The sequence below is a fragment of the Sceloporus undulatus genome, chromosome 3 (assembly GCF_019175285.1).
Source record: "Sceloporus undulatus isolate JIND9_A2432 ecotype Alabama chromosome 3, SceUnd_v1.1, whole genome shotgun sequence".
Lineage (NCBI taxonomy): Eukaryota > Metazoa > Chordata > Lepidosauria > Squamata > Phrynosomatidae > Sceloporus > Sceloporus undulatus.
Window position 1 is genome coordinate 223889201 of NC_056524.1, and position 13385 is coordinate 223902585.

The window sequence follows — 13385 nt, forward strand, 5'->3', positions numbered from 1 at the left end:
AATGAGGGAAAGAGACAGATATTAGGAGCAACAGCTACATATGGATGCATATCTCTGCCTGCATCTTCACAGCAGAAATAATACAGTTTGACATCACTTTAACTGCCATGGTTCAATGCTATGGACTCCTGGGATTTGTACTCTGTTATAGCACCAGAGCTCTCTGACAGAGAAGAATTCCATAGCATTGAGTTGTTGCATTTAAAGTAATGTCACACTGCATTATATCTTCAGTGTGGACACATTCAGAAAATGCAGGATAAAACAAGGAATTTAAAGCCATAGAGGTTAAAAACAGGCATCAAAGGATTACAAAAATTATCAAAGATAAAACTCCTTAAAAAGTCAGTGTTTCATCCAAAATAGAGGCTTCAGTCTGTCATGTCCTGCTTGTCACCTACTCAGAGGCAGAGTGCTAGACAAAAAGGACCAAAGTGATCCAAGACAATTGTGCATTGATTAAAGGCCCTGGGCTCTCTGCAAATGCCCTTTACATACCTGCATTATTTGGTCCTGTAAATGGACCCTTTCCTTGTGCAGCAAGGCCATTTCCTCTTCCAGCCTCTCCTGCTTCACTTCTGAGGCCTGACAACTTTGCTCTAGCCCTTGCTTCTCTGCCCTTGTGCCCAGCAGCTCCTGTTCTAAATGTGCAAGCTTCTCACGCCAAACAGCATTTTCTTGCTCCAGCTCCCGCTTCCTGACTAGCAGTCGGCTCTTCTCCTCTTCAAGCTGCACAACAAGTGGAAACATTGTGGGTGATAGGTTTTAAAAACAGGCTAGGAGAGAGAGTCCAACAGGAATACAGGCTGACCCTAAACATCACCACACCAGAAGAGAACTGTTTCGTTAGACTGTTTTACTGAAAGGTGGTTAGGGAATATCCTTACAACAGTACTGGGTAAAAGATGGCCTGTAATGTTTTTAAGGATCTCTTCCACTTGCCCCTGCCATTTCTTATTTTTATTTTAGTCTGGGTTTTTTTTACTCAAAATTTCCCCTGCACCCTCCAGTGTGTATGCATGGGTAATTTTACCATGTTGTTCTTCTCCCTGCAACCTGGGGTTCTTTCACACTGCACAGATATAGTACTACTTCACTTTAACTGCCAAGGCTGCATCCTAATGAATCATGCATTTTGTGGTTTGGGGAAACATTAATGCTTTCTGGCTAAGAACTCTAAACACCCATCCCAGAATTTCACAGAATGCACCCATGGCAGGTAAAGTGGAATATAGCACTATGGAGTGGGTCCTTGATATCTACTGGAGTTTGATTCCAGGACCGCAGTGGATAACAAAGTGCATGGAGGCTTGAGTTCCATTAAACACAGTGGTATAGTAAAATGGTGTCCCTTTTATAAAATGCCAAAATCAAAGGCCTGTTACAGACAGCCAAAATAAAGCTGCTTCGAGTCACAGTGGAGGTATGGTGTTTCAATGATGCATGCATCCTAAGAGTCCAGAAGTCGCACCAAAGCCATGCTCCAGCCTGGAGCGTGGATTTGGTGTGGCTTCTGGACTCTTAGGACACATGCATCATTGAAACACCATACCTCCACTGTGACTTGAAGCAGCTTTATTTTGGCTGTCTGTAACAGGCCAAAGTTTGCTTTTGGGGATTTATACATTTTAAAAAGATTTTCAAATTGTGGATGCTTGAATCCATGGATAAAAAAAATCCATGGATTCAGAGGGCTGACAGTAATTGTGTGGTATGAAATAGCCCCATTCTAAGCTGAGAGGACTTTTTCCCTTCAAAACTAGACATGATACATCCTATCATCAATTCCCATTTTGCCTCCCTCTGTTATGAAACAGAACACAAGTACTTGTCCAAGTACTTTAATTGAGATCTTTAAATTTTGAGTGAAGCTGTCCATTATCACCACCATAGTTTTTAAAAATCTGATTTGCAATGGAGTGTTGCTATAATTCTGGGCTATGTGTTCCTGTAGGTTTTCCTTTGCTTTGCTCCCCTGTTTGAAGAATTTATTGCTGACAGAAGAAAAACTTCTGCCTATGTTTCCCAAACTTAGCAGGTGCTTAACTAAGAGCATAGTCCTAGAGGCTACAATGACAGCAAGGCTTGGGTGATTTTTCCCATGGGCTGTGTAGATAGCTTAAAAGCTTCCATTAGGCAGCAATACTATGCTTGAAGTCTGCCGGAAGTTGTAAATGCTGTTGGCATAAACTGTGGAGCGTGTGAGCACTGCGAGAGTCTCCCCCATTTCAGGCCTCACTGGAAGTTACAAGCTCTTAGTGGTTACAAACTCTGCAGGGATGGTGCTCATGAGGCTGAAAGCTTTCTGGCACACTATGGGTTTAAAGAGGCTCAAGAAAAGTGTGTGTTTGGCAGTCAGTACAACCATGGAGGAGAGCTATGTTTGCTTTATGCAATGGACATTCAAGGACTAGCAGGATGTAGAGATGTAGAGCATGCTGTGCCAGGATATGATTACCAGGGTCCTAGCAGAAGAGAAAACACCTTTGATGGGGTCTCATAAGAGCTCTGTTTAGTTTGCCCCTGTCAGTGCAAACTAGAAGATGGAAATCCTTAATTTGATCATGTATCTCTTTCTATAATCACAGCACCATGTGTGTGGGTGTGATGTGAACTGAGACCATTGGGGGGGGGGGGCAGGTACAGTTAATGTACTGATCTTCTGATACAAATCCTCCCATCTGTTTCTTATTTGACTAATCCTGCAATTATTTTTATTTTATTTATTTCATTTATATGCTGCCTTTCTCTGGGAGCTGCTTTGGTTCCAACTCTGGGAGAAAGGCAGCATATAAATGAAACAGATAACATAAAAATAGATAGATTTGCAAGGGAGATATGGGGAGGTAATATTTTTCAGACAGTCTGGATGTAAGACATATAGGGCTTTATGGGTTATAACCAGCACTTTGAATTGTGCCTGGAAACAAACTGGTAGCCAGTGAAGCTGTTTAACAAGGGAGTTATATGCTCGTTATAAATGGCCCAGGTCAGCATTTTGGGCCTCCAGAAGTTTTGAACAGTTTCCCCATGTAGACTGCATCACAGTAGTCCAAACTGGACAGAATCAAGGCATGTATCATAATAGCCAGTTCTGAAATCTCAACGAGGAGAAGCAGCTGGTGCACTAGTTTTAGCTGTGCAAACTGACTTCTGGACACTTCTGAAACCTGGGCATCCAGACTCAGAGTTGAGTCCAGGAGAACACCCAAGTAGTGAGCTTGAGATTTCAAGGGAAGCATAACCCTATCCAGCACAGGGAGAATCACTGTTCACTGATCTACCTATCAACTGACCAGGAGCACGTTTGTTTTGTTTGGATTAAGTTTCAATTTGTTTCTCTTTTCCAGTCAATTACTGACAACAGACATTCATTCAGTACTGAGTCAGCTTACTTGGAATCAGATGGGAAGAAGAAGTACAGATAGATGTCATTAGCATACTGGTGACACAGCATCCCATAATTCCATATGATCTCTCTCAGCTGTTTCATGTAGATGTTAAACAGCATGGGGAACAAAACAGAACCCCGAGGGACCCCACAGGCCAATGGGCAGAGCATCAAGCAGGAGTTCCCCAGCACCACCACCTGAACTTGCCCCTCCAAGAAGACAGGAATCAATACATAACAGTGCCCCCAAATCCCATCCCAGATGAGAAGGATAGCATGATGGTATCAAAAGCCACTGAGCGGTCTAGCAGAATCAACAGGAACACACTCCCTGCGTAGGCAACCAATGCATGTCTCCATCCTATTACAATGTCTGAATCCAGACTTAAATGGATCCAGATAATCCATTTTATGCAGAAATCCCTGGAGCTGGAAGGGCACCACACACTCCAGAACTTTGCCCCAAAATGGAATAATAGGGACTGGCCAATAATTATTCAGCATGCTAGAATCCAGGGAGGCCTTTTTAAAAGTAAGAGCCACACCATAGTCTCATTTAAGATGGAAGATGGAAACTTCCTTTATTGCACCACTCTCCTTACCCACTTGACCAGTCCCCCTCTAACTGCTTTCAGAAGCCAGGAAGGGCAAGGATCTGGTATACACGTAGTGCTTCTCATCTCACCAAGGATCTTGTCCACATCCTCAGGCTGCACAAATTGAAATGTATCCAACAACAGAGGACAAGCAAGTCTCAAGATTACATCCACTGGACCTGTTTCAACTGCAGCATCCAAGTCACAGCAAATCTGAGTGATTTTGTCTGCAAAGTGTCTTGCAAATTTATCACAGCAGGCTGTAGAGTGGCATTTGTTTTCTTCTTGTGGGCCAAAGTGTAAAAAGTCCTCTGACCATCCAAGACAGCTCCACTGGATGTATAATTTCTTCACTGCCACTATCACCATGGCATAGCCTTCTAACAAGCTAATGCTGTGTTTGGTCAGCCTAACTCTGATTCTTCCACCATCATCACTGTAGCCTCCATCCCATTTGTTTTATCACTGCCAGCTCCCTGGTGAACCAAGGGGCTCACGTGGCTCCACTTCTTGGGAGGGGGTACTTAGGGGCAATCGTGTTCACCTCTGTCCTGGCCTCATGTTGCACTAGTAGGCAGGGGCTGGGAGTCCAGAAGCCAAAGGAGCAAGTAGAATCCAATGTCGATCAGTCCAAAGGCCATAGGCTGTAAATCCTATGCACAGTTCACAGAAAGCAAGGACAAGGAACAGTCCAGGGTTGTAAATTGCAGAGTCAGATCTTGCTGTAAAAGCAGGCTTCACAAAGCAAATACCAGTAAGTTGCTTCCAACAACTGGGATGGGAAAAGCCTATACTTTATAAAGCATGCTGACTCAGCTCCACTGTCCTTGCTGCTCATATTTCAGGAGAGCATTTCCCTGTGTATCCATGATGCCTCTCACTTTGCCTGAGGCAGAGGGGCTGAGTCTTCTTGGAATTCCCATGCCTTCACCTTTCTTGAGGTGTTATCTTTTCTACCTCCTTCTCCTGTGGATCACTCAAGTGGCTGTCAGATTGACCTGGAGGAGGCCCTGGCTGTGGTAAGTCAGCTTCATCTGCAGAGTCCATAATTCTAGGGGCAGGTCTGCTGGGTGAATCTGTTTCATCCTCAGAAGTCAAACTCTGAAGGAGGGGGCATGACAACCATCTTGGTCATTTTCCTGTTCCACAGACAAGCCAGGGGTTTGACAGGATCACCAGCCAAGGCAACTGGAAAGTCCCCAACGATCCATCAAGAATCCATTGGCTCCATAAGTCTCATAGGTTGGACTATTTTAGTTGCCCTACCCCCCTCCCTGCAGAGGCTCCAATTCTCAATGAGTCTAAACCCTATCAGGTATTGATCAATCCATAAAAATGAAACCAGAAATTTCCTCCACATCCAAATTACCATCACCCCTCCCAGAACAAACATCAGGCCCAGATGTGCCATGCAGCATGGGTGACACCAGATGTTACTTGGAAAAGCCCAGGGTTGTCATGATGGACATCAAGTCCTGAGCTGCTCCTGACAGAGGAGTCTCCGCATGGATGGTGAGGTTCCCCAGTATAACAAGGTGAGGGAACTCCAACACTGCTGCCAAGACCAAGAGGCTATACAGACTGGCATAAAAAGCTGGCATCAGGATGGAGTGGGTACATGGCGCCTGCCTGCCCTAACTCAATCGCGATGCCACTGTCACACTGCCCGCCTGACCAGACAGCAGGTGGCCTCACACCACTTCTGCGGTACAGCATTTAGACACGCTGCGCTGAAGAAACAGTGAAAAGCAGCCACTGGGCAGCAAGGTTGGCTTTTTGCCAGCTCCAAAAGGAGCAGCTTTCTACTGTTTCTTTTGGAGCTGGATTGGGGCCATGGCATGCGGTTGCTGCAAAGGGGTGGTGTGACACTTTTGGGGCCATCTGTTTAGGTCCCAAGTCAGCCAGCTCAGGAAGGAAAACCTGAGCAGTGAACTGGGCAGTATACTGGCAAAATTCCAATTCTGTCCTGGCCATTCACCTTCAAAAACACATACTCAAACCCAGCAGACTGTGGGACAGGTGACCTGGTGGGGGAAGTTTCTGATAGACCATTGCCACTCTGCCTCTGTGCCCCACAAGCCTCATCTGCTGCATGTGGTAGCATCTGAGGAAGTAAGCTCAAGTCTATAAAAACTCATGCTACCAACTTTTCTCTTTCAGTTAGTTTCAAGGTGCTACAAGATTCTTTTGCATGCTGATTCTCCAGACTAACACAGCTATGCCTTTGAATTCTAGGAATGATTGTGATTCTGCTCTAGGTGATCCTACTGTAGCTGTGTGTTTACATAAAACAGACAAGGTAAACAGCTGCCCCCAGAATCACTTATTAAGCATATGTGCACAGCAAAATAAAGAGAAAAAAAAAGGGGGGGCCCCAGATAAGCCTGCCTCACTGATTATCCCCAGTGTGTTTTAAAAAGTATAGACCTATACATGTGATCACCAAATTGGAAATCATAAGAAAAGTGGAGGTTGTTGAAAGAAAAAAAAAATCTTGGGATATATTTTGGAAGAAGCTTTCAAGTGGTCTTTAGACTATTCAATTTTTTTGTTTTGTTTATTTATGCAAGGCCTACCTGACCTGGTTGTTTCATTTCACAGGTGCATAATGTTAGTTTTGAATAAAATGTTTGCTGGGACATGTTGAACTGCTCTTCTTTTTTGTGAGGTTGGAAACTATCCCTTTTCTGTCTATATTTCTACCTCCAGTAACAAAGGTTAGGTAAATGTAAAGCCCAGGAACACATCTACTTAGGGGATGTTCCCACTAGGGGAAACCCCGTGTTCTGAATCGAATCCAAGGAGTGGCATTCATATTAGGATCCGATTTAAACCTAGAACGGTTCTAGAGCAACCCGCAATCGTCCCCACTACAAATCGAATCGTAGAGCGGTTTAAAATTTTGAATCGAGTTTTCGTCTTTTAACGTGCGTTAAAAAAACACTAGGGTCCGACCTACGTTTTTCCATTGATTCGAGTTAGGAACCGGAGTATTTAAATAGGAACGACAGCCTTTGAATCGGGTTGGATGGATGGGAGGAGCGGACTGCGGTGGGGGCTGTCCTTGGGGGAGTTGCCCTTTCTGTCCCCATCCGTCGTGGCTGTCGCCATTTTTGCTTCCCTCACCCCTTTGTTCGCTGTGGCCTTTCAATAAGAGATAAGGATTATTTTTATTTTTTATTTTAATGGTTTACAGGCGCTTAATCTCTTCAGCGCTTTGAGCACCTGAAGTCCCGGCTGCTCAAGCGCCTGCATCTGCAAAGGACTACAAGGCTTCTCCCGGTGGATTGCAACCTCCCCTCTGTGTGGGGAGAGCCCATTTCTAACGGAGGAGAGGCAGGAAGGGAAGGCTCCTCTCAAAGAGGCATTCCCTGCCCGCTTGGGCTCTGATCTCGCCCAGGCAGGGAAGGGAAGGCTCCTCGCGAGGAGGCATCTGATCTCGCCCAGACAGGGAAGGGCTCTGATCAATGGGGGGGGGGAATAGAGCCTTTCTCCCTCTCTTTCTCAAACGGAATCTGCCTTCTCCTCTAACTCTGGAAAGAGAATCTTTGGGAAGAGTGCTCCCTCCCTGCTTTGCCAGAAGCCTCCCCCATTGATCTGTGGGCTCTGTGAAGGGATTCTCCCTGGCTGTCTTGGGAGACATGAAGAGGGGATGCTGTCATGCAAAACCTATCCCATAGTTCCTCTGGAAAGAGCTTGGGTTTCCTACTAAATTCGGAGGGAAAATGTATATAAGGCTGACAGCGCTTATGACGTTTGATCGTTTAAGCGCCTTGATTGGTTCATTTAAAAAAAAAACCCGCCAAAAATACATCATTTCACAAACGGTCAATGAAATGGAAACGCTGACGAAAGTTAAATCGCTTCCAAATAATCCGGGTTAACGTTACGTCATTCTGACGTACTATTGATTGACAGCTCCAAATAAGGTATGGAAGAGAAGAATCGCTTTATTTAAACACCGATTTCATGCCAAGTAGGAACGCTTGCAGGTAAAAACTTCGATTTAAATAACCAGATGGGAACGAAGAATAACGCGTTTCGGAACGCGAGATAACACCAGGGTTATTTTGAATCGGTTTTATTAAAAATGTTGTATTTTAAATCGTTTCAAATATTAAGTGGGAACACCCCCTTTGTCAACTGAGGTATACCTGTACAGTGGTACCTCGGGTTACGAAATTAATTCGTTCCGCGGCTAATTTCGTAACCCGAAAAACCTTCGTAACCTGAATTGCCATAGGCGCTAATGGAAAAAATAGCTCTCTGCTGCCCTCCGGTGGCGGCCTTTCCATTTAAAACAGCGCCGGGGTTTTTTCGTAACCCGAAAAAACCTTCGTAAGCCGAAACAATAAATCCCTATGGGATTTTTTCGTATCCCGAAAAATTCGTAAGCTGGGTAATTCGTATCCCGGGGTACCACTGTATTCTTATTTAGTTTAACACTCATATTGCCTTGAGGCTAAGGTCTAATCTGCATTGCAGAAATAATGCAGTTAGATACTGCTTCAACTGCCATGACTCCATCCTATGGAATCCCGGGTTTTGTAGTTTGGCACCAGAGCTCTCTGACAAAGAAGGCTAAATATCTCACAATGTTACAAATCCCAGAATTCCATAGCATTGACCCATGGCAGTTGCAGTGTCAAACTGCATTATTTCTGCAATGCAGATTAGACTGAAGAATCAAACAAAACAGTACATTTGGTCTTTGAAGAAGTGCACCACAAATGGTTGAAGGCATCCAATTGTCATATCACATGATTTTCATTACCTAAATAGTATATATTTAGCAAGCTAACTCATGATCTGTGATTGGTCATTGAAAGGTAAATATGAGTTTAATTTGAAGGTCAGATTGCTTGGGTACCTATCTCTGACAAAATCCTGTTGTGGAAAAGAAAATGGGTTGATTATAGGGAATATATATTTCCTTAGTATCGAGTTTGACCCTAAGAATCATCATAGGAAGGGTTAGCACTGCAGTATTTCCTAACATTTGCCAAACACAATCTGAGGGAATAGTTTTAGTGTATGATGTCCTGACTAGCATACCCTCTGCAATAACTAGTTGTTATTGTTCCATGGGTCAGTTGTCTTATCATTCCATCACCCTTCAAAGCATCTCAAATCCACAGTCTAGCTCAGGGGTAGGCAACCTGTGGCCCGCGGGCCGGATGCGGCCCGGCAAGGCACCCGGCCCCTGCCTGGTCCCGCTGCCGATTGCTGCTGAGCCTTTGGCCTCTCGCGTGAGGGCGTGGGGCTTGCCTATCAGTAAGAGGCGGGCAAGGGGGAGGCAAGCGTGGGCAGGGGGCAATTGTCTATAGAAGCCGCAGAACATGCATTATATTAACATTTTTTAAAAATCAGCACTTTTTTGCGTGTCCTCCATTTATTTTTAAAAAAGTGTCCTCCATTGTGAAAATTTTGTCCCACATTGTCCCGATTTTATTTATTTATATTTGTTTGTTTAAATATTAAATTATATTATTATATATTATTATTATTATTATTATTAATTTTGGGCTTCGGCCCCCAATGTGTCTGAGGGACAGCAACCCGGCCCCCGGCTCAAAAAGGTTGCCTACCCCTGGTCTAGCTGTTTCAGTTAGTCAAACGTAAGGGTCATCTCTGTTTACGCAAAATCATACATATGTTGCTTGACTGCACACATACTCTGTTATAGCATGGCTAGACGTAGGGTCTCGTTACCTGTAGAATTATGTGATTGAGGTTCACTTTGTCATGAGCCAGTCCTTCATTGAGAGCTCCCATCTTGGCCAGTGAGTCCCTCAGCTCAGCATCTTCTGATTTCATCTTGTGTATAGACAGCTCAAGCTCAGCATTGGTGGCTTCAATCTGAGCAGGGAAATGGAAGCATATTCACATTTGATATTTGTAATAGTAGGATCAAATCTTATCATTTTGGTCATTCAGATACTTGTTAGTCTTGAAACATTTTTATAAAGTTCCTCTATTCTTGTTTTGCTCTTTAAAGGGTAACCTCCAAGGTGTTGGTAAAGAGTTATATCATATTCCATACATCCAGCTGCTTCCAGTCTTCCAACTCTTGTTGGTTTATTTTTCCTGTCCTCTAAGGAGCAGCCTCAGAAGAGAGCTGGGTCAAACAAATAGCGTACCAGGGTCAGACATACAGGTAAGTGTCAACCTTTTTCAGATACTGTACTTGATAAGGCAATCTTTATAAGCCTTTTACCAAGCTGTTCATATGAGCTAAGTTTAGAAAAGCTACTTTTTTGGATTCCTAGTCCTAGAATTTTCCAGAAAGCAGGGAGCAGTAGCCATGCTGGCTGGTGGATTCTAGGGCTTGTAGTTCCAAAATTAACTCTCCCAAGTTCTGTAGGACTGACTGAAATATTTCATTAATAGTGTACAACAATGTATTTGCCCATACTATTATGAATTTAATGCCAGGTCAGCACCAATATTTTATTTCCAAGCAGCAAGGAAGGGAAGAGGAAATTCCTTAACATTCATGTGTACAAATGTGAATGCTATTTTTCAGTGTCATTATGTAATCAGGGAATAATCTGTCAGGAAAATGTAATTTTTTCCCCTGGGTAATTTCATCCTGGCCAAAGTGTGGGTGGCAACAAGATCTTCTACTCACTTCAGCTGAGCCAGTTTGAGCAGTTTTCACAGGAGTGTTTTACCAAAATAGTTACTCATCCAGGGCCTGCCCTAACACCCTATTGGATCATGGCCTTGGTGGGCATGTTATTTCTGAGAAAAGAGATTAAACTCAGTACACACAGTTTACTGTTTTGAAATATTAAGGCTTGATGTTGTGATGTCATGCTATAGCACCTCACCCACAGTTCTGTTCTCTTCTTTTATTGTATACAAAAGGGCATGAAGCTGTTAGAAATGAAATATGGTTCTCCTTGAGTGTCAGCCTGGCTTAGATACTGAAACTGTGTCTTCCATGGCTATGTGTCTGGGATTCACAGCCTGAGCTGAAACTGCTGCTGCTCAGCATTGTATATTGACAGCTAAGATTTTATATTCTTCACCAATGGTAGGAGTCCAACTAAAAGGAAATTAAATATTCAATAACATTTGCAGAGAAGAAGGGCATTATACTCCTCAACTAGCAGTGTTTTGCAATAAAATAAACTGCTGAAAGTGTTTGGGTACATGAGAAGGCAGCATGACTCATTAGAAAAGACAGTAATGCTGGGAAAGATAGAAGGCAGTAGAAAGGAAGGATGACCAGACGCTAGATGGCTGGACTCAATCAGGGAAGTCACAGGCCTGATCCTGCAGGACCTGAACAGAGAGATTGAGAATAGGGGATCATGAACAGGTCTCATTCACAGAGTCACCATGAGTCAAAGTTGACTTGAAGACAGCTAACATCAACAAGCCTTTCCAGAGCATTTAGCTTCTACAAGACTCTGCAAATCTAGAACCAGTTCATTATGAACACCTGGCCTTCATCTGATCTCCCAATTCATTGGGTGGCAACATACTGTCAGTAGAAAAGCTGAGCAAGAATAGGTCAGATAAAAAGAACTGTAAGATAATACACCAGAATAATTCTGTGGTTTTCTTTTGATAGGAAAGCCAATAGTTTGCTCTGCAAAAAAAAAGGCAAATCAATGTTGTGATGTGATGTGAAAGCATCAGGGACTGATCTAAAAAGAACGTGAAAAGATATTCATCATCAGAGTGACAGATAGGAGTTACATTCTTTGGCATACAATTCACAGCTATCACACCAATTACACATCCTTACTTTGGAAAGTGCTCTACTCAAACCTTCCTTAGCACTTTCTAGTACATCCTTCTCCAGCATGGCCTGATTCAGGGACTCCTTGACAGTGACCAGCTCCTTCTTCAGGGATGACATCTTTTCTTCAAGTTGCTCCAGGGACCTCTGCCTGAGCGAGAGGACAAATGGATCAATCTGCTTTGCATATCAGTTCATGTTGACTCCCATCTTGGCTTTAGTGTGTTTTATTTTTACTCCAGTTTGGCACCTCTTGTGCCAATGTTTCAGTACTGGGAAGGAAAGTTAAGCAGCTCCCTATCCCAGGGCTACTCTGGTTCAAGAGACCACGGCTGCTGTATTCATGTTATGGTTTGATTCATGTTATGTTCAGTCATATAGAATGCAATAGGCAGCAGTCTTGAATTTTTTTTTTAATTATCATGATTCATGAGTAGATCTGCACATGTGTCATGGCTGTATTAGTTCAGTATTAGTTGACTGATCAATACCTATGGTTGTACCTAGCCTATCAGAAGTGTACCCTCTGCATCAGCATTTGTTTCTGTCCCTACACCCATTGCCCTTATGCATCAGTGAAACTATCACCACCACAAACCTGTTTACATAGATTAGTCTACACATGAACATCTAGCTTTGAAAAGTTGAAGTTTAGACAACAACTCTCAGAATCCCCCAGCCAGCATGGTACAGCCCAGAGCTCCAGATACGTTTTGGAGAAAAACTTCAAAGTACCAAGCAGCCATCAAGGTGGATGAACACTGTAATCTGAAATATTAAGCTTGATAATTTATTTTGGGAGAGGAGTTTACTATTCCCAAGGTCCTCAAACCTAAAATCTCCCACCATTAAGCTTCAGAGAAGTCATCATTCCTCAGCTTGGGACCTTGAAGATCTGTAGGACTGCAGCTTCTACCAAGGCAGCTAATGGATTACCATCAAATCCACTTTTGATTACTGCTCCTCCTCTTCTTGCTGTTCTGTGTGGAGTGTGATCTCTTCTGGTGCTTTTTCCCCCTTCAGAAGAGGAACCAGGGAGCTCTCATTCAACTCAGAAAGTAGGAAGGACAGTAAAGTCAATAGTGTATTTTCTGCACATATGATGGCAGAACCACTAGTTATGTCTGCCTTCCATACAATGCATCAATTTGGCATTCTATCTAGGAATGATGAGAATTGTAATCCAGACACAGCTGGAGGGTCCAAAAGTTGGCAAAAGAACCTCAGGTCCTAATGGGCTCTGTTTGGATGGAACAGAAGCAGTTTGGCAGTGTCTATAAAGATTTTGGGGCTTTCAGTCAGAGTGTGTTTAACTCATGACAACATGCTTGCTCTTTCCAACACTGGAACAGCTCCAGATTCAGCTGCGTACTATCCCATTTTTTGTTGTTGCTGTGTGTTTTCAAGTTGATTCTGACTTATAGTGACCCTACAGCCAGCCTTTCATTGGCCTTGTTAGCTGCCACATCACACTGTTGACTCATGTTGAACTTGTGGTCTACTTGGACTCCTAGATCCCTTTCACATGTAGTTTCATTCAGCCAGGTGTCCCCCATCCTATACTTGTGCATTTCATTTTTCCGCCCTAAGTGCAGTACCTTACATTTCTCCGTGTTGAATTTCATTTTGTTAGCTTTGGCCCAGT

At 43.5% G+C, this 13385-nt stretch overlaps 1 protein-coding gene across 7 annotated transcripts in view; it reads right to left on the reverse strand.

Moving 5' to 3' along the window:
- The window catches only part of CROCC2 (ciliary rootlet coiled-coil, rootletin family member 2), a 127543-nt gene that overhangs the window by 71020 nt on the left and 43138 nt on the right, over positions 1-13385 (reverse strand). For all 7 annotated transcript variants that reach the window (XR_006103136.1, XR_006103138.1, XR_006103137.1 and 4 more), the window contains 3 exons: positions 11747-11891; positions 9700-9846; positions 499-729 (listed from right to left, as the gene is read on the reverse strand). Coding sequence is in view for 4 of the 7 variants with exons in the window: in XM_042460650.1 (XP_042316584.1) it covers positions 499-729; positions 9700-9846; positions 11747-11891 (523 nt within the window). In the remaining 3 variants the exon portion in view is untranslated. The remainder of the gene's footprint in view (positions 1-498; positions 730-9699; positions 9847-11746; positions 11892-13385) is intronic.